General features: G+C 51.9%; 1 protein-coding gene across 7 annotated transcripts; it reads left to right on the top strand.

Annotated features, from left to right (window-relative positions):
- The first annotated feature begins 72 nt into the window (after positions 1–72).
- TM6SF1 (transmembrane 6 superfamily member 1) lies at positions 73–26,793 on the top strand. Of its 7 annotated transcripts, none has more exons than XM_053912860.2 (11): positions 73–200; positions 4,148–4,260; positions 13,622–13,725; positions 14,460–14,557; positions 16,009–16,112; positions 17,627–17,709; positions 18,283–18,404; positions 20,162–20,278; positions 22,015–22,107; positions 22,450–22,569; positions 26,236–26,793. In XM_053912860.2, exons 2-11 carry the CDS (start codon positions 4,196–4,198, stop codon positions 26,425–26,427), a joined length of 1,098 nt encoding a protein of 365 aa, XP_053768835.1. In that variant the 5' UTR covers positions 73–200; positions 4,148–4,195; the 3' UTR covers positions 26,428–26,793. The 7 variants fall into 7 exon arrangements, with proteins under 7 accessions (XP_053768835.1, XP_053768834.1, XP_053768832.1 ...); XM_053912859.2 differs by having other exon boundaries at positions 4,151–4,260; XM_053912857.2 differs by lacking the exons at positions 73–200; positions 4,148–4,260 and adding an exon at positions 8,593–9,056.
- Positions 26,794–26,886: the final 93 nt, after the last annotated feature.

Consider the following 26,886-nt stretch of genomic DNA (forward strand, 5'->3'; position numbering starts at 1 on the left):
AGCCGCGCGCCCCCGCCAGTCGGGCGCGCGGCCGCGCGCGCGGCCAGGCCCCGCCCCGGCGCCGGCGCCGCCGCCGCGGGTCTGGGATGCTCGCCGCTCCCTCCTCTTCCGTTCCTCCCCGTCCTCATTGACAGCTTCAGCGCCCCGGGTACCTGGGACAGGTCCCGGGGCTGTCCCTGAAGGAGTTTCTCACCTCGAAGGTGAGAGGGCTGAGGGCAAGGCTAAGGGAGCCGGAGGGAGGGAGGGAGGGAGGGAGACGCGAGCTGACCCTCTGTAATCTAGCGCCTTTTCCTCTTTCTTGCTCTCTTCTGCTGTCTTTTTGAGTATCCGTGTGGACGCACGGACTCTTTTATTCCTTTTGTTTAATGTTATAATCCATTACCCAAAGCTAACCACATTTTAAATATCAAAGAAACCATAAATGTACCAAAACAAAAAATAGTACAGGGCCCTATGTACCTGGTTTAACCACCCAGCTCTAGCAGACCTGGACGGTTCACTCCGCAACAGCAGCTGCCTGCGGGGTCTACAAGGGCGGATGGGGGGCATCCTCCAGGGTGGACCCTATGTTAGGGCACAGACTGAAGATTCCACAGATTTTAAAAGATAGGTATTATGCAAAGTGTCTTCTCTGACCACAAAGGGTTGGAGTTAGAAATCAATTAAAAAAAAAAAAAAGGAAAACTGGAAAATTCACAAAATTGTGGAAGTGGAACAACAACCAAAGGATCGAAGAAGAAATCACAAGGGAAATTAGAAAACACTTAGAGACACACAAAACCAAAATAACAACAGACCCAACGCAATGAAAGTGGTGCTGAGGTGTCGTTTACAGCTGCAGAGGCTCCCATTAAAAATGTGATCTCAAATCAACAACCCAACTTTACAGTTTAAGGCCCTAGAAAAAAGAACAAACCGAACCCAAAGCTAGCAGAAGGAAGGAAGTAATAAATATTAGCACGCTGATAAACTAGAGAACAGAAAAACAGTACATAAAATTTATGCAGCCGAAAGGTGGTTCCTCCAAAAGTTCAACAAAATGGATAAACCTTTAGCTACATAGACTAAGAAAAAAAGAGAGAGAAGACTCGAGGTACTAAAATCAGAAAGGAGAGTGGGGATGTTACTGCCTCTGCAACAGAATAAAAGGGTTATAAGAGACTACGAACAACGCTATGCCAAAAACCTGAATAACCTGGATCAAATGGACACATTCCTAGAAACACAACTCAGTATGACTAAAAGACATGTCAGTAGGCCATGAAACACAGAGAGGAACAAAGGGCAGAAAATAAGGAAAAGAATGTATGTCTGTTAATCATAGGAGGCAAAATTAAAAGAACTAGCATATGTACGATGGACTACTAGATAGTGAGGAAGAGAAGTATGTAAGGAAACACTGGCTGGAAATTTCCCAGAGCAAGCATCCCATGAAAACTAAGGGGAGTCGCATAATTGTTTTGGACCTAGCCTTGGAAGTCCTGTAAGGTCAAAGCCACTGAACCCTATTGGTTATGAATGAGTCACTAAGACCAGGCCAGATTTAAAGTGGGGGTGTGGGGGGTATATAGACCCCGCCTCTTAATGGAGGAATATCAAAGAATTTGTGAACATGTTTTAAAACCGCCACACTACTAAAGCAAAATACACCCATATCCTATGGCCCAGACACTCCACTCCCGGGTACGGAACCAACAGAAACTAGCACTTTATGCCCACACCAAAGGGAAGTGCATGCATGTGCAGAGCAGCTTTATCCATAACAAACAGCCAAATGATTATCAGTAGTAGTACAGTGGATAAGTGTGGTGTGCATCCATGCAATGGGTGGAAAAGAACAAACCCTAGTAATGCAACAACATGAATTTCATACGTTTGTGGAGCAGAAGCAGCCAGCCACAAAGAAGACATCGTGACTTCTGTGAAACCTCACAGTAGGCAACACTGATGTGTGGTGCTAGAGGTCAGAAGAGCAGCTGCGTTCTGGGAGGTTGTCAGGAGGTTGTCTCCTGGGAGGGTCCCTAAGGGAAACATCTAGGGTAACAGAAATGTTCTATATCTAGAACTAGTGGGTGTAGTTCTGGTTATTTATTACTGTGTAACAAGCCAGCCCAAAACTCAGTGACTTAAAACAACAATGATTTGTTTTCCTCATGCCTCTGCAACATGATGGGGAAGGCTCTGTTCCACCCAGAGCCATCTGGGGTGGCTGCACTGAGGGCTAGACAATCCACTTCCAAGAGGGCTCACTCACGTGGCGGGCAAGTTAGTGCTGGGAGCCCAGCTGGTGTTGAGGGCCCAGGACCTTGGTCTCTCTCCACATGAGCCTGTCTACATAATGGGGTTCCTCACAGCATGGTGGCTGCAAGGGCAAGTGACAGGAGAGACAGAGAGTCAGGAAGAGGCTTTTATCCCCTTTTATGATCTAGCCTTGACAGTCACACAGCCTGTTGCCTCCACACTGTATGTGGTGAGGTGCTCACAAAGGCCTGCCGGATTTCTGGGGAAGGGACATAGACTCTATGTCATTGTGAGGAAGCCACATGACATTAGACATATTGTTAAGTCATCTTTGACTCTGGAAAATGCAGTTGGCTGGAGTTGTTAACATACGTACAAATGTTTTAGCTTTATACTTGAGACACATGTCCTTTACTACACATAAGTTATACCTCAGAAGAAACGTACATGAACTGTGGAAAGCTTGTCGAGGAACATGTAGGGATGAATGTAAGAAGTAGACTGATAATTCTGGCCCTTCTTTCTGGTTACAGCCACTCCACAGGGGTCACCGTGCTTATCTGTTTGATGATCTTTTCACCTTTTTCCTGTGCACTGAAGAACCTTATCTATCTAAACAAATATACCCCTAAACACAATTAAAAAAAAAATGGTGCCCTACTACACAAATTTTTCTGGAAATTTTTTTTTTCCTTCCCTTATTACATTGTGGAAATCCTTCCTTGCCAAGTGTTGGGGAGTGGAATGCCTTTAAATGTTCCGAGAATCGACGCTAAATAAACTATTGAGAGCTTAGATGACGAGCTTCCACATTCACATTACGCTGCTGGCTTAACTCCGAGAGCAAAACCTGGCCAAGAGAGCTCACAGAAAGGAAACCCTCAGCCAATCCATCACAAGATGGAACAATAAAGATCTTTGGAGGAACATTTATTGATATGAGAAGGGATCGATACCGCTGAGTGAAAGAGCAGGACACGGAACAAGATGTAAAGCTTACCCTTCTGACTTACGAGCTCAGAGGTCCCGTTTTGTTTAAATGTCTGTGTTATACCTGTGAAACACTGAGCATTTATAACCACTGTTATCAATTTGTTATATTGCAAGGTGATGGGATTGTGAGTGGTTCCTCCCACTTTTTATTACTTTTCTTATTCGAGGATAGAAAAAAGGTTTTTCAGGGTTCTTTTGAAATGAAAATATTGGGAGTGGTTCTTCAGAGGTTTTTTTTTTTTTCCAAGTAAAAATACTGTGAGATTTGCCTGTATATGAATTTTGAATGGACTAATGGTAAACTCCAGCAAGGACACTAGCATGCCTATACCCTAAGACGCAGTTTATTTCTTCGGCTCCCTCTGAAATGCTGCTAGGTAGCGCCTCTCCTTTGACCCCGCGCAGTCGGACTCAGTGCGCGCTGATGCACGCTATGTGCAGGGCACAAGGGGTGACGTTACAAGGGTGACCGGAACACACTTCTTGCACCCAAGAAACTAATAAGGTGGGGGACACCCACTTATGACCTGTGTGGCTAGAAATAAAACTTCTTTTTAGATTTAAAAAAAATATGCAGCAGGCAAGGCAATTTGCAATGCCCTAGACTACAATTCAGCTCACAGAGCTCCCCTTTTTGTGCTTGTCATTGCTTTTTGGAATTCGGCCTGGGGAAGTCGTACCTGTCACCATGTCTGCTAGTTTATAATTAGAACAAGTGTGAGGACTTATAAGAAACAGACCTATTGGGCAACACCCCCCCAAAAAAAACCATTTAGTAAAACTCTTGAAAAGGCAGTCAGGAGAAAGAAGGAGGAAGGGCTGTACTTGGGAAATTATTTTAATGCCAAATAAAGAGAGGACATTTAAAACAGATAAAGGCTATTATTATGTCCTTCGGATTTTTATATTTCAGCAGTGCATGAAAATGTAGCTGCTATTGAGTTACCCTCTGTTTGAAAGGATGAGGATTGCGGATATAAATAGAAGCCAAAGGCAGAAAAAGACTCACGTGTCCAGCAGAGACTGGTAAGTATGTGGAATAATACCCTCCCCTCCTGAGACTGCAACGATGCCCGCGTGCCAAGTTGAAGCTCCAGGGAGTGAGGGAAGGAACAGTCAGGGGAAACCAAGATTTCCCTTCTTACAAATCTTAAACCAGTCCACACCCTCACCAAACTTCACTTCGATAATACTAGCACCCAGCAGTCTTCCCTCGAAGATGTCTGAGCCCCCACACTTGACCTATTTCCAGCTGAGCATTAACGACTCTTCAGAGAGGTGTGATTCACCGAAGCCCTAAAAAACAATATCCCCTTCCCTCTTTAGGGTCCAGTTTCTAAGGAGCCTTTCCTAGGGGCATGGCTCCAGAAATTAAAAAGCAACCCGGCAGAGGGCCGCCCCTCGTCGGAGGAAGTTGGAAAACTGCTGGGCGGGGAATTAGTTAAGAGCAGGGCGTTGCAGTTGGTTATCTGGTTTTGAATCACAGCTTGGCCACTTACTTTCTTCATGACCTTGGGCAATTTTCTTAACCACACTGCACCCCAGTTTCCTCATCTGGAAAACGGGGATGATAATGGTGACTCCTTCTGCCTCGGAGGGTTAAGTGAAGATTGGATGCATGCACAGTAAGACAGTGTTTGTTCTGGAGTAAATGCTCCATGAGTGTTCGCAGTTCCCCAAAGATCTGACCCTAGTTAAATAGTCGCTGGCCATTCTGTATTGCCATTTCCCCACCGTCTGCCCTGCACGGGCTTCATAACTTGACTGTACTTTGGATTATTTCATAGATGGCGCCTCATTTTTCAAATTTACATTTCTGAAGTTACTATGGAGGCCAAATAGTTTTTGAACTTTTGTCTCAGTTGCAATTTTTCTTTTTTAGTCTATTTTAACCATCCAGTTGTACTTTTATTGTTAGCCACCTCACCTGCTATCTCGATGCAATCAAGCTTAAGATAAATAACTATAATTAGTCCAGTTTCCAACACATTAATTATCAAGGCTGTTGTCATGTTCATAAAAATCTTACTAGGGTTCCAAGGACATTGAGCTGGAATTATCTGTCCCATGTGTCCTAAATGTTTGAAATAAGCCACGGAGGCCGAGCACAGTTGCTGTGATACAAATGTGACCTTCCACGAAAAAGCATGTCATGGCCAGAAAGACATTCAAAGCAGCAGGCCGGGTTTCATAGCCCACGAGAATATGCTGCCTCTCCGGTTACAGGGAAGTAAATATAGACCAGGCTGGTTATGAACTCGTTTCACTCCATTTTGTCCGTCTCCGCTCATTTCCCAGCACCAGAAACTGGACCAACCCTGTTATAAGTAGGTCAGCTTGCTCTTCTCCCATCCGCCTCAGAAATTTCCCTTCTTTTCAAGGCAAAATTTTTCCACGTTTGGTCTTGAGTTCATCCCCTTCCTGTCTTACTGGACTCTTTTTTTTGGGGGGGGGTGACTTCCACCTCTCCATTTCTACTGGCAACTTTCCCTAGTGCCCACACGTATATAACTATTTCCCCCAACCGAGAAAACATTCTCATCCCAACAGGCTGACTTCGGCCACCACTCCACTGGCACCGCGAAGGCCGGTGGTCTCCTCACTGCCCCTGTCTGTCATTCTGCTTGACCTCGTTGGCTGTGATGGTTGACTGCTCACTGGCGGTGACAGTGTGCGTGCCAGGAAGGTATTTTCCATCCCTGCCTCCAGATACTGCTCACATTCATCCAGCTTCAGAAAGATGCTCATCTGTATGAACTTCTTTTGACTTCCTGAGTATACTGAGGGGCCCCTGGCACTGAGCCAGGCACTTGCATGGAAGCTGTGCCAGGAGACACCTGTCCAGAATCAGGTTCTGTATTTATTGTAGGAAACGTCGCAGAGGACAAACTGTATGACGCGTGCTCCCTTTGAGAGGGCCCCTGGGAGAATTCTTTGGAGCGCCTGATCTGTTCTTATCTTAGGGGCACTGTGTATGTGATGTGATCACTGATTGTGTTTCCCTTCTTGCTTTGGTTGCTAGGAAACCCAGGACAATGGTGCAGGCCTCACGCAGCAACTGCACAAGACCTTTTGACAAATGTTTTATGTTCTAACTTTACCTCCCTTCATTTTCTTATCACTTTCTTGCAGACTTCCTGCTTTTCCCTCTTTCTACTTTTCTCCTTTTTTATTTTTTTAACCCCACCTTCTTTGCTTCCTCTCTTTTGTTTTTTCCTCTTCAGTTAACATCCATGTGCTCCGTGCTAAGTGCGGGGCCTACAGCCATCGCCACCCAAAAACACCCATGTGAGTAACTGCAGCCCCAGTCGGAGCGCTCGCAGCTATGGAAGTGAAACCTGGTGCTTTGCGTAACTTAGTGTTTCGCGTCGCTTAGTGTTTCTCTGAGTGTGCTGGTCACTCTGTAGTTCCTTCTCTGGACAGGATCCTAGTGATCTACCCACAAGGCACACCACCCTCGTCCTGGTCATCCTCAGGTCATGTGTTGCGTCCCTGTACACCCCACAGATCCATCAGTTTGCTTGCCCCTTGCGCTTCTTCTGCAGCAGCAATTTTCAACCTTGGTAATTTAATGGCGCACATAAACTAATGACTGCCATTCAGTGGTACACCAGAAAATACATTTTTTTGCCAATCTGACAAAAAAAATATAGGTATGATTTTGACGCATTCACACTGGACAGCTAGCTATTGTTGTGTTGGCTCTTGTCTTTTTTTTAAATTTGACAATGTAAGGGAAAAGAGGTCACTACCCCTGACGAAATAATCAGGTATTGCATGCTTTGAACATTCTTGCAGCACACCGGGTGAAAATTGCTGATCTACAGTGCCTTTCACAAGAGCACAAACACAACTTTTGTCGGAAGGATTAAAACACAGGAAGAGGGAGAGAGAGAGCCGGCCTTGGGACTGGGGGCTAAGCAGTGAAGCAGGTGCTGACTTCCCTGTGCGGTGGCCCAGCCCAGCCGCATTCCTAAGTTCCTACTTCCTGCGGACAGTTCCCTCAAGTTTTGCTTTCACTTCCTCTCCATGGCAGACACAGGCTTGGTGATGGGCCCTTCTGTTTAATTCCTGAGCAAGTCAATTATTTTTGGATTGAGATGACAAAGAACTGTGTCTTTCTATTCCGGGAATGGGCAGCAGGGAAACTGTCCATGGTTCTATTTTTGCTCCCAGGAAGCTTGGAGTCAAATGTCACAGCTGTACTAGCCTTCATGGCTTGCAAAAGTGCTGCTCTTGAAAAATCAGACAACGTTATTGTCTGAATGGCTCCAATTTTAAGTCATAGCCAACCCTTTTGCAAGCAAGTGGGAGCTTAATAATTACTGATATGCTTGGAGCAGACACCAGAGAGACCACAGCCTCCTGGGCATTGAATGAGTCAAATGGCCAAATCTACAGTGTGTCCATTCACCACTTCTAGGTGCCCAACATGGAGCCTTGCTGCTGGTTGGCTGTGGTGTCAGGGGAACAGTGGCATATCAGAAGTCCTGCATTTTCACCTTGAGCGAGTCCGTCTCCAGTCCAGTAGGCACCGGGACTTAGGATGAGAGAGCTGGCTTCTGAGAGGCTGGGTGACGCTGGAGCAGGTCACGGCCTCTTTTCCACGCCTTTTGCTCACGGTCTCTTCAGCTCAGGGCAGTTGTGAGGACGCTAAGGACCTGTCACGTCTCCCTCAGTTGTTGGAGCTGTTTGTTCTCTGTCTGAAACTCACGCTCCTTCTCTTTCCCAAGGGGGAGGCCAATTCCAGACTCAGTCCCAGGGGGCTTTCTGAGACCTCCTCCCCAGCATGCTCAAGCAGCCAGGGGAATACTTGCACCGATTCTTTATAACCAGTAGGCATCTGTCTGACCATGTTGTGTGTGCAGAGCCTTGTCTTCCGGTCCTTGTACCCTGTAGGGCCTGGTGGGAAGGCTAGTAGGATAGACAGGAATGGGGCTGGAGCGTCGTAAGTCACAGCGTTCCTCCCAGTGCCAGTTTCAATCCAAAAAATGGGAATTGCAGGGGACAGTACAGTGCAGGGTAAGCACTTTGACCCAGTGGATCCCAAATCGCACCGACCTGGGTCATCCCCATTTCAGAGAGAAACGAAAACACAGCAGCTGGTGACCTAGGGTTTAAAACGGGATTTGGACTCCACGCAGGAGCTGTGCTTGCTGCCCGCTGACGGCTGCCCCGTGGAGTGTGGTTCCTAGGTTTCGGGGTCATGGGTCTGCTCCCGACTCGGGGGTGGCGGAGGGGGGGTGGGGGGGGGGCGCGGGGGGGGGGCCTTTCCCCACGTGGATGCTCTCCAGGGCCCTTCTGGCCACACCCCCCAGGGTCTGGCTCCACCCCCCCCACCCCCAGCGCGGGCCAGCACCTGAACCCGGAGCCTCCCTAGGTTGTCCAACACAGGCTACGGGCCGTGACGCAGCCTTCCCGCAGAGAACGCACGCGTGCGGCTGGGGCACTTGTCCCCAAGCAAGGGGCTGTCGCTGCCGCTGTCGCCGCCCCTCGGCACGCCCGGAGCTTGCATCTGAGCCCTGGCGCCCCTAGGCTGGAGAACGGCGAGGGCGCCACCCCAGTCTGCAGGGCGGCCCTGCGCGGTGGGCGGCTGCGGGTACTGTGACCACGCGTGGGGCTCGCTGGCCGGTTGCTGAGAAGATTTGGTTGCGGGGCACGGGCGCTGCCGGAAGCAGGGGCGGGGTGCGCCCGCACGGGATGCTGTGAAGGGCGAGCGGGTCGGCAGCAATGAGTGCCTCTGCGGCCACCGGGGTCTTCATGCTGTCCCTCTCGGCCATCCCGGTCACCTATATCTTCAACCACCTGGCGGCCCAGCAGCGGTGAGTGGGCGCACGGGGCGGCCGTGGGACAGCAGGGGGTGGGGGGCAGCGCCGAGGAACAGCAGGAGCCCCGGCAACTTTTCAGGTGGGGCTGAGGTGTCTTTGCAGAGCCACGGGTCGCTGGTGTACGGGGAGCGTCTGGCCAGGGTCAGGAGGGGAGGCACCCATGGGGGTGGGGGGGAGGGGTGTCGCACCCGCCGGGGGTCTTTGCTCAGGCTGGCTTTCTTGCCATTCAGCTCAATTCTGGGCCAAGCGCTGGGTACCCGTTTGGTGCCAGCACTGTGCCAGGTACCAGGGTTGGAGGTCTGTGAAGCAATGCCCCTGCCCTTGAGGCGCTCAGGGGCAAGGCTGGGGACGGTAGGACACCCGCAGCTACAGTGTGGGCATGTTGGTTGTGCTCCTGCCTTGTTCGGAGTTTCGCAGGAATGTCTCCATGTATGGACACACACATACTTATCATTTCTTAGTAATTTTAGAAACTGTTCAGAATGGCCAGCAGAAACAGCCCTGAACCAGGGGCAAAGCCCTGGGGTCTAGCCTGGCTTTGGCCCCGGTGTGAGGCCTGGCCTCAGTGTTCTGGTCTGTCCAATGGCCCGCTCTTGCATCCTGTGTCAGGACTGGGGGGGACTGGGTGGGATGGGGCTCGAGGAGGGAGGCTGCGCTGCTGGGGAAGTGAGTGAGGCTGAAGTGCCCCGCTCAGAGCCCTGCCCCTCAGTTCTCAGTGAGGGGTCCCTTAGGCAGGGACCCATACCAGCAGTGGCAGGCCTGCCTGGCCTGTGGGAAGGGTGCCAGGCTTCGTGCCTGCCGACGTACCTCGCTGTCTGCAGCAGGAGGAAGTAACCTGCTAAGTTACCCACAGCAGCTGGTGCTAAGGAAATTGCGTCAGACTGGAGGCAGCAACCCCCGCCAGCCTTCAAGGCTGCGGGGAAGTGTCTGCCCACAAGGCTGGGACTTCCTCCTCCATGCTGCTGGGGCCTCCGCTTGCTGCCTCCCTTACCCAGATGGCAGCCACCAGTCCTGGGTGACCACTGGGCTCGGGCAGTGACTGTCCTTGGTGTGACCCAGTCTCGGGCACGTCTCCGGGAACACACAGCTCTGGGCCGTGAGTGTCACAGGTCTGTGACTGTCGTGCAGTGGGGGACCCTGCCCTCCTCAAATGGCATTTTGGGCCATTCAACAAGTATTTATTGAGTACCTACAGTATACTTGGCCCCGTTCTACGAGTTGGGGATATAGCTATGAACAAATCAGAGAAGACTGGGGAGGCATGTGTTGAGACAGAGATCGACAAATAACACGGGGGGACATGGGAGAGTGACTGGGAAGGGAAATGGTAGTCAGGAAAGGCTTCTTGGAGGAGGTGACCCTTGAGCTGCAGGAGGTAGCCACAGGACCATCTGCAGACAGAGCCTTCCAGGTAGGGAACGGGGGCAGGACAGGGAGGGGGGCATGGCTGGCGGCGGCGATGTTTGGAGGGAGATCTGGAGAGCTTGCTGGAGAGCTGTGCCACGAGGGATTTCAGGATGACACTGAGGTTTGGACCTTAGCCACGAGGTGGAGAGGGGCAGCCATTCACTGAGTTCGCTGCTGAGCCCTGCGGTTATGAATGGGTTCCCTCCATTCTTCCCATCTTCCTGCAGCTGGCTCCCTGTTGCCTTGGACCTCTCTCTCTTCTTCCTCTACTCAATCCCTTCCACTGTCCCTTCCCCACAGTGCCCTCCATCCAGTCTCCCCTGGCTCTGGCCCTCGCTGAATGGGACCACGGCAGAGCCTCCCTCGGGGACTCTCCTGCCCCAGGGCGCTGCCCCTCATGCTAGAGCTTCGGCCGCACCAGACCATTCTGTGCCCCTTGGACACTCTGTTATCACCCTGCCCCCTCTCCGCTGTGCACGCTGGTCTCCCTTCTTCTTTGTCCCCGACTGTTGGAGCCACACTTGGACTTTATGACCCGGAGTGAAATGCCACCTCTTCCTTTTCCAGACCCTCCCTCCAAGCAGATGTGGTCTCTGCCTCCTTCACCAGCCTCCTTCCCGCCCCCCACCCCCACCCCCGCATTGTTCGTCTCCCACAAGTGTTTCTTTCCTTGATCAGAACTTTCCTTCCCAGCCATAGCTCACCTTTGCATTATCCTGCCTGGCACAGGGCCTCGTGCATAGTAGGCCTTCAGTTAAGTTGAAATTAGTTGATGCTAATTCCTTCCCGTCACACCTTTCATGAAAGCCTGAGGAACAGAAAAAGCGGATTAGGCTGATGAACCAGGAAAGGGTTGGGATCTGTTTGCCTTTCTCTCTGACACACACACACACACACACACACACACACACACACGGCTCATTCTCACCCATACACGTCCCCTCTCAGGTGTCTCTTTGCAGAAGGGCATCAGTAACCTCTGCTCACCCTGCCCCCCATTTCAAGACGAAGAACTTTTCCACCCTTGGAAAAGTTCTACATCAGCTTCCCCCTGCCCCCCATCCTCTAGTCCCTGCTGGACCCCTCTGTCCCTGTTCTGAGCGGGTCCTGCCCATGGTGGCTGTCGCCAGGAGACATGGACGGACTGTTGCCCCAGTTTCTCTTCCATCTCTGCGCCTCCTCCAGAGGTGAGAGCATGAGAGGACGCTGTGACCCAGTGACCCTGCTCTCGGGGCTCTAGGTGGGACCACTCTGTGCTGCCGCCGCTGTCAGCTGACATCCCCCGAGGAGCAGGGATGGGGGTTGTCTCGGCCACTGCCTGCCTCCGGTGGTGACGAATATGTCTGTCAGCTTCTATAGCACACCTGACCATTGTCCTCTTCGTGGGACGCTTCAGCTCAGCGTCATGTGCTCAACCTGCATCAGCTTCCAGTGCCGTCCTCCCCTCGGCCAGCCCACTCCCACAGGAGGAGCGTGGAGCACCCACTGATGTGCACCACTGGGAACTTCCTGTCTCACTCTTACCTGGACACCATGGTCACACTCGTTCTTATCATTAAACTGTGTCGTCCTTGCATCCATCCATCCACCACCCACTGTCCATTCATCCACCATCCATCCATCTGCTCACCTGCCACCCATCTCTCCACATCTCCTTCCTCATTTCCTGCCCCCTCCTTCCTCACTCATCCATCAATGTCTTACACCGTAACACAGGCCCCAGGCAGACCTTCAGCATCACTCATCCTGGCATCTTGAAAAAGTTGGCACACCCCACGCCCCACTCCTGCGAGTCCAGGGTCCAGCTCATACCTAGGCCCACGCCCCTGCTGTGTGCATGCTGGGGAGACGACGTTCCTGCAGCTGGGGCCAGTCTCCTTGGGGCCCACTAGCTGCAGGCTGGCTGGGTCACTTCCCAGCTGTGACTTTGGGGGCAGATGTCAGACTGGTGCCTGGTGCACATCCCAGCTGGAGGTGCGTGGAATGAACTTCAGCATGCGTCGGTCCCTCAGTTAGGAGTAGGTGTGAGTGGGCTGTGGAACCTGTGACTGAGAAGGGTACTTTCCAGAAGCCCAGGGACATAGGGTGAAGCTTATCCCAAGTGCTCGTGTCGAGCTGTGGTGATGAGGCGGCATCTCAGCTGAGAGGCGGTGCTTTCGGCGGCTCTCAAGGGCTGTTGAGGAGGCCCTGGTGTGTGCTATAGGCTGTAGGAGGGGCCAGGCTGTGCTTCACCTCGAACCGACAGCCCTGCTGGTGTTAGAGGTGGCGGGGGGAGTGCCTCTGCGGGACCAGAGGCGACCCCCAGGGCGGGCGAGCTCCGAGTCCACTGAGATAGGTCGCCCATGCAAACAGGGACCGCCCCTGCTCATCCGAAGTGCCTGGCACGCAGGGATGCAGAATATATTTCTTCTCCAATATGTTTTTAAATGAGCTAATAAACAGATTAAAATAAATGCCATGGTATTCCTAAGGTCACACAGTCAGGCCACCAGAATCCAGGCCTCATGGCTGCCTGCTGCCCGCAGAGGAGGGGCCGTGGCTCCTGGTTTGCTTGGCGCCCTACCTTCCCCCAGGAGAAGGCTGAGGGGCTGTGCCCAGCCTTGCCTCGCCTTGGCTTTCTGGGTGTGGGGTCGGGTGCTGGCCTGCTGGCCCTGGGGGTGGGATGGCTGGCTTCATTCCAGCCTCAGGAGTGGCCCAGACTCTTCCCTCGTTGGGCTGGCCTTGGCCACTGGTCCGTTGGATGGCACACATGGCCTGTGGCTCTTCTTTCTCATCCCCCTGGGATGTGTGTGTGACTGTGACTCCGGCCTGTGTTGTGGAGCTCCGGCTGAGGGTTCCTGGCTGGTACTGAGGGAGGTGGCCTGTCAGGCACAGGGGAGCAACGGCTGGAGGAGCACAAGCAGCAGCCACTCCGACACGTCACCCGTGCACAGGGGCTGGCCGACAAGAGCATGAGGACCTGGTGCCTCTGGCCCCTCAAAGTCACAGCGGGCAGCCCGGAGGGGCCCGGGTGCTGTAAGTAAATGTCACCGACTCCACAGTGCTTGGGCTGCAGGCAGAGCGGGCAATGACTATATTCAACTGCCAGGAAGTTCCCAGCACCAGCGTGTTTATTTGGATAAGTGACCACCTCCCTGTTCTGGTCCTTGCAGCGTCTGGACAAGTGTAGCGGTTGCTGCCCTCATCCTGCTCCTGGTAGCCTTGTTGGCTCGAATCCTCGTGAAAAGAAAAGCACCCCGGGACCCGCTGTTCTATGGTAGGTCCGTCCCCATGGCAGGAAGCTGCCGTGCCCACTGAATAGCTCGGCGAGGCAGCCTCTGTCCCTTTGCCTCTGTGGCTGTGCGTGCGAGCCCAAGAGTAAAGTGGCAGGAGGTGGAGGAGTATTCCAGGGTGACACAGCCCTCTCCTCCAAGTCAATCCTGCTCCCAGGCTGTGGGCCCCACCCTCTTCCAGCTCGAAGCCCAAGGAGCTGGTGCAGAGTGCAGGTCGGAGGTCAGAGGGTGCTGGGGACAGTGGGTGAGGCGCAGTGTGGTGCAGGGCACACACGCCAGACACACGGTGAGGGTGAGCTGGCCTGTTTGGGAATCACGGAGGTGAACGATCTCTTCTGTGTCATCATTTTAAACCCACCTGGGGGTCGCCTCTATGCTTTAGCCACTGGTTACAGGTTTTGTTCAGGTGGGGTACAGGTGTGGCCCTGGGTAGCCACTCAGGAAGTGGGGGATGGGAGTTAGAGGGTGAGTTTGTCCCTCTTACCACACCTGGGTGAACCCTTGCTGAGCGCCCCAGGCAGTGTGAGGTTGGAGCCACGACAAGGACAGAGATCCCATGGCGGGTGCCGGAGATGTGTCCTGTTAGTTCTTGTTGGCAGCATCCACAGGGCCTGCTGGACACATTTAAAACAATCCACCATTGGTGGCAGTGTCAGCACTTGGCTGCCATCTCCCAGCTGCTCGCTGTGAACTGCTGCCCTCTGCCCTCTGCCCCCAGTGTACGCAGTGTTTGGCTTTACCAGCGTGGTGAACCTTATCACAGGACTGGAGCAGGATGGCGTCATCGACGGCTTCATGGCACACTTCCTGAGAGAGGTAGGCGCCACTCTACTGGCTGGGCCTCACGCCCCAGGGCTGGCCACTTGAGACGCTCTGCTTGAGGCGAACCCCTCTCCCTCTGTGTGAGCAGGCATGATACACGGCGTGTCACCGACTGCCGTGGACAGAGGCTGTTTCTTCAGACAGAAAGCCGGGATTAGGTCACAGCCCACGACTCTCTGCCCTCTCACCCCTGACCCACTAAACCCTCCTTGTGTTTAGTATAAATGAGGTCCTTTAAATGAACGGAGGGTTTGTATAATATTATTAAAACATCACCGCATCTGAAAGCCCGGGCGAGTCTCACATGCGTGCAGTACCAGATGCAAAGCGTTTAATGAAGCCGTTTGACTGGGACAACCCCCACTCTCCCCCGCAGCGTTACCGAGCCTCCTGAGACCTGAGAGTTAGTCCTATTTTCTCATTTTACGAGGTGATGAAGCCAGCCCCAGAGAGGTGAAGCAGCCTACTCAAGGTCACACAGGAAATAAGGAGCAGAGCTGAGAGTCTTCGTATGTTTCTAATAATGCGGAGCTTTGTATGCGAGCTAAGGGAGTTTGCATTTTATCCTGCGTGTGAAGGAAGGTTTGAAGTCAGGGGACAAGCAGTCAGTCTGGGAAGGGAGGACTTGAAGGGAAGGGTTAGAGCTGTGAGCTGGGACAGCCAGGAGGCTTCAAGTGGCTGGGAGGGGGACTCGGGGATGAGCCAGGGGTGACAGGGAGTAAGGTCCTGCTTTGGGAAGAGCGCTGGCTGGCTGCTCAGGCCCACAGGAGTGCGAGGGAGCCGCAGTTCCACAGAGGTCGGCTGGAGGGGAGTCTGGGTCCCGAGCCCAGTCCCAGTGCAGAGACGGAGCCCACGGAGTGGCAGTAGGCCGGGGAGGTCTCACAGTGTGGGTGACACTGCTGCTGCGTTACAAAAACGGCGATGGCAGTGGATAGTGAACCTTCCCTAGGAAGGTGCAGGGCCTTTGAAGGGGAAGTTCCAGTTGGGGCAAAAGCTTGGAGACGAGAAAGAGACTGTGTCTCCCCTCTGCCACCTGGGTCTGCAGTGCTGGTGCAGAGTTCCTTTGGGGAGACGTGGGGTTTCAGGTGGTGGAAGCACACCCTGGCAGGCGTCCCAGCTGGCAGGGCTTTTCGACAGTGAGGAACGGGCCCAGCGGAGAGGCAGGGACCACCAGAGCACAGCTGGTACCTCGAAGCCTGGGAGGGGAGGAGCTCACCCAGGACAAGGCGGGGAAGAGCAAAGGTCCCAGGGTGTTGGCAGCTGCAGAGTCAAGTTCTATTTTTGCCTTTCTACCAACTTTGTCATTTTGTGAGATGAAGAGCACTTTCATTGTAGCAGGCTAACGCCTATGAGCTCTGTTTTATTTTACCTGTGATACAGGTCTGGTCTTCCACACTGGTGTTTGAGTCATGAGTAAAGCGGACTTCCTTTCGTGCCTCCCTTAGGGTGAACCCTATCTGAACACTGCCCACGGGCACATGGTCTGCTACTGGGATGGCTTCGTTCATTACCTCATGTATCTGGTGATGGTGGCGGCCATAGCCTGGGAGTAAGTCACTGCGCCTGGTGTGTGTGTACCTTTGCCACCTTAGCAACCGAGACACGGGGAGGTGAGGAAAACGTATGTCAAGGCAAACACGCCGACAGGCACCCCCAGCTTTACGTGGTCCCCTGCCTTCTGAACGTGTCCCTCTGGATGTCCTCCTCCTCATGGCAACGGCTTGGAGAGACCCCTTAGCTTTCCGATGACATTCCCTCATGAGCACAGTCGTTCCAGGAATTTCAGCCCAGCCCATTTTTACCCTAAGCTGCTCGTCCCCCTATTCAGGTGCAGCCCTGACGCGCAGAGGCCTGTCCTTCTATTCCCTCTCAAGCCAGTCAGCGCCGGCTTCTCTGGGGATGTGTGTGGGTGGGGTTAGAAGGGAGGGGGGCACATGCTGTGCTAGTCTGTGTCATGGGGCACATGCATGGGCTCTCTGGAGACCCCGCACGACAGCAGGCTCTGCACAGCGCCTGTCCTGCCAGTGCGCAGTGCTCTCTGGCCACATTGGTGACTTGCCTGCCCATGCTGGTCCACCCACAGCTGCTTCCTGCTGGGGCCTGGCCGGCTACCTTCCCAGAACACTCCTTGGTTCCCCGTTAGGGAAAGCCACACCTTTTTGTCTTGCCCCACACAAGGCTGACATTCCACTCAACCACATGCATGCCTTCCCTGTGCCTCCTCCCACTCCAATCGTGAACTCAAGGACAGCGCCAGCCAATTTTTGGACTTTTCTCAGGACCTTTCCGAGCCCCTCTGTTTATGAATGTTCCCAGGCTGTAGGCAACCCAGCAGGTACTTCTGCGAATGCCTGGGCTCTGCTTGGGTGCTATCAGGAGTGGGCCAAGGTTTCCGCAGGCCGGGCAACACCCGCCGGGAAAGGAGGCCCTTGCCTGGCCTCCTGTGGACCGTCCACCACCATGAATGGGCCTCTGGGGACCTCTGGGTTTGGCGTGGGGAGGGGGCAGGGCGGGATGCACACATTATGCTCCACTCTGTTCCCTGCTGAGACTCTCCTTCGGAACATCTCAGAGCCTGTACAGAGGTGGGTTATGGGGATATCTGTTGATAGATCTTTTTGTCAACATTGCCTATTAAGGAGATCAGGGGTATATGTCACTCAGTACCTTCATCTTTGGGGCTTTGGCCAAAATTCTGCGACACCAGGGAAAGTCCACTTACCATCCCATCGCATACTTACCATGGTTTAAGATATGGGCCCAATTTCCATTATTTGGGTGAGCCTTCTTTTTCGTTCCACATGTAACACGCAGGGCCCCCCTACAACACACAGTGATGAGCGGGTTGTAGTTAACGAGCAGGATTCCTAGTCAAAAGGACACAAAAAGAGTTTATAGTATATCACACATGGAAATCATGTCTGCTCCCCGGGGTTCCTTGTGTTTGATTTATGACTCTGCAGTAAGCTTCAGTTCATGTGCTTTATTGGTCAGAACACAGATACTGTTGTGGGCCATCTCTTGAAAAGAGTGTTATTCTAAGCCAAGACTTTTCCGTTACAGGGAAAGTTACAGAACCATCGGCCTGTACTGGGTTGGATCTATTATGATGAGCATGGTTGTTTTTGTGCCAGGAAACGTTGTAGGTAAGAAACTTGATCTTCCAACTCACTTTCCTTTTCTGAAACAATGGGGATTGTTTTTAAGTATAGATGCTATTTTGGTTGTAATAGAACCAAGAAGCTGTTTTGCAGAATTATTTCTTTCTTCCTCCTCGAACTGCTTGTGGCCCATTTTCAGAAGTGCGCCCTCAGCAGCTAGGCAGTTTAATATCTGGTCCCGACTCGCAGAGGGGCAGAGGGGATCGGGAGTGTCTGTGGCTGCATTCAGTGCGCAAACACTTCCTACCATTTACTTACTTTTAGAGAGAGGGGGAGGGAGGGAGAAGGAGAGGGAAAGAAACATCAGCGTGTGGTTGCCTCTCACCTGGCCTGCGACCCAAGCATGTACCCTGACTGGGAATTGAACTAGCGACCCTTTGGTTCGCAGCCCAGGCTCAATCTACTGAGCTATACCAGCCAGCGCTGATCCTCTTTGTTGTTGTCAAAAATATTGCCTTGTCTGTAGCGACATTTCAGATGAGATGGGGAGGAATCCTAGATGTTACTTGTGTTCCTGTCTGCTTAAACGTTCATGTTCTCCTTCTCTCTTTGAAACAGGGAAGTACGGAACACGCCTCTGCCCTGCCTTTTTCTCGAGCCTACTGTATATTTGCCTTCCCGTCTGGGCCGGATTCAGAATCTATCGTCAGCCAGCAGAAAATTACCATTATCCCGCCAAGGTGACTTTCTTTAAGTTCACTGTAACCTGTCTTCTCACTCGCGGGGCTCGCTCTCAGCCACTGGCTCCTGAATCGCGTGCCTCCGTGGACTAGGGCGCTCGGGGCACCAATGGGAAGGGGGGCTGTGTCATTTCCGCAGTGTTGGTTCTGGGGCCCAAGGCCGTCTGTCTGAATACACCTGCTGCCTGTGCCAGGGGCCACCTTGGCGCTTCCCCTCACATTCTGCACATGTGCCCATGTGCTCATGTGCAGTTTGTCAGGGGCCTGGGGCTGAGCACCTTTCAGAGGTGCCTGTGCATTTACTGCCACAAGGGGAGGCGGGAGGCATACGGCGTTCAAGGCGGCACGCACAGCCACAGGGCCTGACTACCCAGAGATCCCAGCCCGTGGGAACCAGCGGCAGGATGCCTCTGACACGGCTCCCTTCCATTCACAGAGACGTGGTCAAGGTGAAACACCACGGTCTTCTTTTCTAAGCTAGTGACATCTTCCTAAGTTTCTTTTCCTTTTATAGGTCGTAGACCCTTAAGCAAAACTGATACATGAAAATATGCGTTACTAGAGATAATCAGAACGTGGTTATTCACTTTACAGAAAGATCGACGATAGGGCCCTGGTCGGGTAGCTCGGCTGCTTAGAACATCACCCCGATGTGCCGAGGTTGCGGGTTTGATCCCCGGTCACGGTGCACACAAGTATCAACCAGATGCGTGCACCGGCAGGTGCATCAGTGTTTCTGTTTCTCCTCTGGCTCTCTCCAACCTGCCCTTGCTCCCTCTAAAAAAATAAATTAATTAAAAGATTTACAATAGAATTCATTAACATACATTTTTGACTTACAAACCTCTTATTTGTGAACGGGCAGGTGGCTGCCATGGAAACTGAGGTTGGCACGCTAAACTGGTGGTACCCCTGACATCCTCCTGAGGAAGGAGGTGCTTGTTAGAAACAGCAAACAGTGACCATCGCCCTGGTCCTCGCTCCACACTTGTAAGGCCTCCATGCCCAAGGGCCAACAGCGTTCATGTTGTAAGACACAGAACTGCTTGTTACTATGTTTTAAAGATGTTCAGATGCAGAAACGGTCAGGGAGAAATGGACGCTGTCATGCAGTGCTGACAGAAACCTAAATTCGGAATCACTGTGCAAAGCAATGTGGCTACAGTCTCAACCTTAACAAATGGAAGGGCCCCGGCCCCAGGAAATCATGAGGGATGCCGTCCGAGATTTAGGTGCAAAGTGGCTCGTCACCATCGTAACTGTAACAGTGAAAACACCTAAATGTTCAGCAATGGGTGGGCAGCTAAAATGTGGTGCTTCTATGTGATATTAAGTTTTAGAAGAGTTTTTTACTAATGTGGGAAAGTAGGTTGAGGTTAAGTGTCAAAAGAATATACAGTTGTTTATACATTCAGTCCCAATTTTGTGAAAAATAAAACTAATGGTAGTAGGGTGGCGGGTTTATGGTTTATTTTTAAAATGAGTGTGCCTTACATTTATAATAACAAAAGTGCTATGTGAAGAAAAATTACGGACTCAGAGCCGGAAGGGCCCTTCAGGACCACATGGCCCATTGCTCATGTCAGAGATGAGGAAGCGGAGACTGGAAGGGGAAAATGATTTTGCTAAAGTTACCTGGCTGGTGGTTCACGATACCAATGGTGGGCCTTCAGAATTCCCTCACGCATCGCCACGGTGCTCATATTTCAGATGGACCACTGACTCTCTGGCACGGTGGGCCTGCTCATTAGTTACAGACTCTGTTTCAGGTTGTTCAAGAAGTCCAAGCGAAGGACCTGCTGAGAAGACCATTTGATCTCGTGTTGGTCGTGTGCCTCGTCCTGGCGATGGGATTCAGCCTGTTTAGGGGCTTGGTAAGCACAACAGATCACCGGAGCACACATAGCAGACTAACAGATATTCCTCCCACTGGATCCTGGGCCTGCTTCCGGCTGCTCTCCTACCTGGATCAACGCCAGGCCTCTCCTCCCACGGGGGTGGGTGGGGCTGCTTCTCGCTACTTCCTTCAAGTCCTTAGATCAGATTCTACCCAGAACCATCTCCCCTCCCGTGTTTTCGGGCACCTGAAGATTAGCCATTAGACACGCATTCTTTTGGTTCTTTGATGTGTCTGATTTAAATATCCAGGGAAAGGGTGATAACTCAAGACGGCAGTACAGCTGTGGCCCCGGGCATTCTTGTGTTCTCGGGGGCAGGGCGGTGTGGTTGAGGAAGGGCTACCAGGGCAAGGAGGTAGAATCCTGGCCACCTAAGTAGCTGCGTAGCCTTGGAAAAACTACCTAACCTCCTTGACCCTCCGTTTCTTCCTCTATAAAAAGCTAGCTGAGAGTATTATTTTGAAGATTAAATACTGAACATGAGACACATAGAGGGCCTAATACACAGTAGGTGCTTGGTAAATGACTGGTATTATTTTCATCAATCAATGATCCTTCACAATGCCCCAGTTTCACCAATGATTCTTGGTGGGGACAAATTCGAGCAGCCAGAACTGTACCGGTACAGCGTGTTCAGCTTTAGTGGCCGTTACTAACAGTTCTCAGGCTGCTGGCGTTGCCCAGCAGGTGGCTGCAGAGTGGCGAGTGTAAGCTGATGCGGTGGATTCGTTGTTTTGGGGTCAGCTGGCTGGGTTCAGGGTGAGAAGCTGTCTTAAGACGTGTGGTCGGAAACTTCCTGGAGGAGAGTCGGCTAATAGGAGAGGCTCAGGGAAGGGAAGTACAAGAGTAAGCTGGGCCATGGCCTTTACTCAGACCACAGGGCAGGGAAACCCTTCTTTGGCCAGTATGCTGTAGCGCTCACTCAAAAGAACAGCAACAAAAGTGAGCCCCACCTAGACAGTCTTGCACGGCTGCATCCGCTGCCCTGTGCACGTGAGAATGTGTGTGTGGGTGTGTGCGCGCCAGGAGGGTGGGGCTCTTGGGGCGGGACCCCTTTTACCAGCTCAGCCACTGGCCATGTCATCTAGGTGGGACACCTATGTCCAAGGACAGGAAGGACGATGCCCAAGGGAGGTGACCCAGACGTGCCAAAGGGACACTTTGTCGCCTCTGTGGCCGTGAGTCTACTATGCTGTGACCAAACCCGTGCTGCTCTCAAAGTGGACACAGGAGGTGGCTTCCCATGAGAGGGCCCTGCTTTCAAATCCTTGTCCTTCACTGCCCCCTAAGGCCACCCACTCTGTGAGGCACCCGACAGAGGATACTACCTTTCGATCTTGCAGAAGCACAGTAAGCTGAACGTGGTACAGAAATGTGCTCTTCTCCCTGCAGGGAGTGGCTGCATAGCTCCTCCCCCTGGAGCAAGGAAGCTGGAGACTGGAGCCAGGCTGTGCTCTGCTACCCAAACTGAGGCAGGTGCCTGAGAGCACAGGGGCGGTCCTGTTCCCGCCCCAGCTACCCTGCGCTCCGTCTCCTCACAGTGAATCTGCAGAGCGTTTCCCTTCTCCTTTTACTGAGGAGCTTCTAGGGTACAATGGCTTTTGTCACATGGCAAAGCAGCCTGGGGCTAACCCTGGCACACAGAGCCTCATCCACAAACAGCGGTACCAGATGTGACTGCGCCTCGGTAATGGCATCGTTTTCATTTCCAGATTGCGCTGGATTGCCCGGCTGAGCTCTGCCGTCTGTATACGCAGTTTCAGGAGCCCTACCTGAAGGATCCTGCTGCTTACCCTAAAATCCAGGTCAAGTAGTTACAAAGTCGATTTTCCTAAAATTTCCTCTCTTTAAGAACGGGAAATGTGGCCCTGGCCAGGGTGGCTCAGTTGGGTGGAGCGTCGTATCATAAACTGAAAGGTCCTGGGTTTGATTCCTGGTCAGGGTACATGCCTGGGTTGCAGGTTCCATCCCTGGTCAAGGTGTGTGTGAGGGGCAGTTTCTGTCCCCCTCTCCCTTCCTTCCCCTCTAAAACTCAATAACCATGTCCTTGGCTGAGGGTTAAGATAAAGGAATGGGGAAATGTGGTTCCACATAGGAAATAATAGTTAACATTTCCTTCACTGAAAATGTCTTTTGCTTCACTGCAGATGCTGGTGTACCTGTTCTACTCCATCCCATACTTCGTGGTGGCGCTGTACGGCCTGGTGGTGCCGGGGTGCTCCTGGATGGCAGACGTCACGCTGGTCCACGCTGGAGGCCTGGCTCAGGTACCGAGATGCTCCACTGAACTCTCAGGCAGAGGTGCTGTCGGGGCTGCCTATCTGAAAAGCACCTCTGCTCGGTGTCTCAGGGCAGGAAATACTGACCGGACAGGCCCCCTTTTGTTGGGTGCTTCTTGAGGAGCCACTTTTGCATCCCTATTGTGTTTAACTCTCACTGTAACTACCCAGGAAGCGCTCCACCAGTTACCCAGAAGGCACCCGTGAGGTCACGTGCCCTGCCCACTGTGCAGCAGGTCAGGGGACAGAGTTAGCCTCGACGTCTGCTCCCTTGCCCTGGCTCCCCTGGCTGCTTCTCCCGTGTCCACCAGGACAAAGGGCCTCCCACTCTTCCCAGGTCCTTTCCTGAGAGGATTAGGTTGCTCAGACTCCCACATCTACCTGGTACACTGTCCAGGGAGCACTCACAGCCACGGAGGCAGGAACAGACCCCCTCGGTTAGGCAACGAGGCCTCGGGCTCACGTCCCCTGGCTGCACAGCTGTCTGAGGCCAGCCTGTGGGCGATTTGATTGTAAAGAGTTGACTCTGCTGGAGGTGAATTTTATAAGCTTCTTCCTTCATGGAAACCTTTAAGAAATACCGGGTGGCGAGGGTTCAGGAAGAACAGAGATAATGGGGGCACGAATGCAAATCCCATTCTAATCAGGTGCTTAGGGTGTGATGCGCTGAGCACCTTTTATTATTAAAAGTAGACTTTGGGTTTAATGTCTCTCCTCTACACACACATTATTCTTTCATGGAGAAGGACACAGTCTTGATATTGTCAAAAGGTCAGCAAGGGGAACGAAAAGCAAAGCCCGGGTTTTTTTTTTTTTTTAACAAAATCAGAGTACAGGATCCCGAGCAAGTACTCAAATTTTGTGTATCTGTCTGGGGAAGAGCATCGTGGGCTTAGCACCGCCCCACGCTCCTCAGAAAAATCACCTCATCGAACCCGGCTCTGTTATTAGCTTTTACGGGCGAGGAAGCAAAGGGGTTATCACGTGCCTAACACAAGGTCGGGCTGCTGGTGTGTGGAGGAGCCGGGCTGGCCGCTCCGTCTGCCTCCAGGTTCAGGTTCTTACCCACTAGCTGGTGCCACTCAGAAAACCCTATGGAACAGTAACCCGGTTCTGCGCCCGCCGCTTATTCTGTCTTGCCCAAATAGCTTGGCCACTGTCCCAATGTTGCATCAGGTTTTGCCTGTATTCATGCAGACACGTGAAACTGTCAGTTCTCCTTTCTGGAACCAGGAACGTGACTTTCAGGCACCCCTTCCGAGTCGTCGCTCTGGGAAAACAGAGCTATTAAGACATAACCTTTCTTTGCCTTTATTACCTCACTTTCTATCCCAACCATGCATTCTTTTTATATGTAATTGAAGCTGAAAAATGATTTTGAATGAAGTAGAAGACAGATTATTAGGCACTCAACCTCACATCACTGAATTCTATAGAAGTGTCTGGGATCCAGAACTTGGACCTGCAGCCCCAGGCCACGTGCCCATTTACAACACAGACTTCCCCGCGCCGCCCGACCCCAGGCTGGCCTCAGGTGAAGCTCCACAGGCCCTGGCAGGGAGGGGGACACCGAGCAGGCCCTTGTGCTCTGTGCTTGGGAAGGAACCCCTCCCCTCCTCAGGTGAGGCTGGGGTTTCTCTGGAGCTTCAGGATGCTGTGCGCTGGATTCTGCAGGCGCTGGGAGAAAGCTCTGGTTGGGTGCCCACCACAAACGCACCATCGAAACCGTGCAGAGCTGGAAACTGCAGAACACTGGCCTCGGGCCTCTTCTCTCACAGACAGACACCTCTTGATGAGAATATCATTGGATTTGCCCCTGGTTAAATCATTCTGAAGGAAAGGGCCTACTAAGATAGGTGTAACAACAAGAGAAATGCTCTGTGGAGGCTTTAGGTGTGCTGACAATCACGAGGCCATGACTGAGCTGTATTTTGAGCGTGTTTTGAGCTGTAACAACACGACAGGCGCCACAGAAAACACTAGACATGGTGCCTGCCTGGCAGGCTCACAATCTAATCTGAGGACACGGTCTGGCGCGTCCCCACGTTTGGTGATCTGTGATGCATACAGAACAAGTGTCTATAGAGAGACAGACACCAAACCCACCTGAGATCAGGCTTCAAATCTGGCCTCTTGTACCGAAGATAGTTGGCTCTACATTCAGACAAGCACTGTTATTCAGAACAGGCTTGGGGAAACCGGTGCCCGGGGCCCAGTGCCTGCCCGGTAGGCCTGGACCGCGCACTGGGCCGCCTCGTGAAGGCCCCTACCCCCAGGGTCTTTGGTCTTCGCGGCCCAGAGGGGAAATGGCTCCCATCGCCCAGGGTTCTGTTTGGGCGTCTGCCCCGGGGAGGTGTCTGAGGGCAGAGCCCTTGTGGGTGGCAATGCCGAGATATCCCTGGCAACACATCAGCTGATCTAGTTTGTCTCCAGAGAGGAGCAAGGCTGTACCAGAGGTCCCCAGAAGGTATCAGTAACTTGTAAAAATGCAGCCTGGTGAAGCATGTCACCGACACACAAACCCGAACACATGCTGCTTATGGGAGCTTGTCCTTCCATTGTAAGTACAGTCCAGTGTTCAGTGACACCGACATGTTAGCCACTCTGCAGAATAAACCGATGTCATGTGAGGAAAATGGGGGATGGCTTATGTGTATTTACAGAAAACTAGTTTTTCGTGGCTACACCTGTGACTTCTGTAGATGGTCACCATCTTTTGTTGTCTTCACTTTCATCCTGATGAATAACTCACCACTAACTGCGTTTAAATTCCCAATTCTTTATTCATGTATATCTTGAATTGCAGTGAGATATGAAAATGCAGATTCCAGGGTTGCTTTTTGTAACGATACAAGGATCCTGAGGAAATCTTCTCATGGAAGGAAGCCTTTTCTAATACGATTTTCCCCTGTTCTTATGACAAGTATCAAATCAAGAAAGACCGGCCAGCACATTGTGATGTGCGCTCTGAACAAGTGCAGAGGCGCCCACGGGAGGCGCTGGCCGTGCCGCCCCCAGGCGGACCCGCTGCGCTGCTACAATCGGGCGCAAGGAGGGGCTGCGTGTGCAGGAGCCACTTCACAGCAAGCAGCCCCACACCCCCACCCACGCTGGAGCCACCTGATCTCACAAAACCCCCCTTAGCATTGTTTAAGTTGTATGAGAGAAAATACACAAACGAACAAATGAAAACATATAGCCAAGGGCTTTGACTTTCTGCTCCAGGGAGTAGGTGTAAAGACATAAAACGGAGGCCCGTGGTACTTCTTTTTAAATAGTTAAGCCAAAAATATTTCAGCTTTCTCAATTCCCACCCTTGGTTCATTTCTACGGGAACACAGTTTGTGAGCCACAATTGAGTCTCTTTACAGGACCCCCATATTTTTCGGTTCAGTTGCACTGCTAATGTTTGGTAGGGGGCGCTGGAGGGGTTATCAGACAGCTGGCATCCACTCTAGAGAAAGTATAGTCATTCGCACAGTATGTCAAGGCCAGCCTTAAACTCAACAAAATATTCGAGACTAGGGATTGTCTGAAAGTACTAGTTTTTCAGGGGACAGGGACATGGTCTGAATGAATCATTCGGAACTCGTTATGCATCCAACTGAACACAAAACTCTTGCTTACCCTTTTGTTTTTTTTTTAATGCAACAGGCTCAGTTTTCTCACATCGGTGCTTCTCTTCATGCCAGAACTGCTTACGTCTACAGAGTCCCCGAAGATGCGAGAATCCTTTTTCTAGCCTTAAACATAGCGTATGGTGCTCTTCCTCAGCTCCTGGCCTATCGTTGTATCTACAAGCCAGAATTCTTCATAAAAACAAAGGCAGATGAAAAGGCTGAATAAAAACGTGATTTCACGTCGCTCTTCTCTAGGTTACTGACTGTGGTTTTCCTGGTACTGATACCTTGTCCCATTCCACCCCCTTCCCTACCGGGACACTTGAGAATCCGTGAACTCTCGTTCTGCACTGAGTATGTGAGCTATATATGGGACTGTGTGGCTGAACTGTCTTTTTTAAAAAAACTTTTTTTGAAGGAAACCTGAAGTTGTTGAGAAACTGTTTAAAGAAATATATTTGAAATTATCTGTGAATAAACTTGGCCATCTATCTCAATATTCTGCTTGCACATACTAAACGTAAGTGGGAAAAATTACACTTTGGCTCCTACCGCAGCGAGCAGACACGAACCCTTTCGAAGTGAATACGCTTCACGTGTATTAAAAATTCCGAAAAGCAAGTAGAGTGGGGAAATAGGTTCACGTATAAGACGCAGATACTCATGTTCAACATCGATAGAAAAG

Source organism: Desmodus rotundus, chromosome 10 (assembly GCF_022682495.2).
Source record: "Desmodus rotundus isolate HL8 chromosome 10, HLdesRot8A.1, whole genome shotgun sequence".
NCBI lineage: Eukaryota > Metazoa > Chordata > Mammalia > Chiroptera > Phyllostomidae > Desmodus > Desmodus rotundus.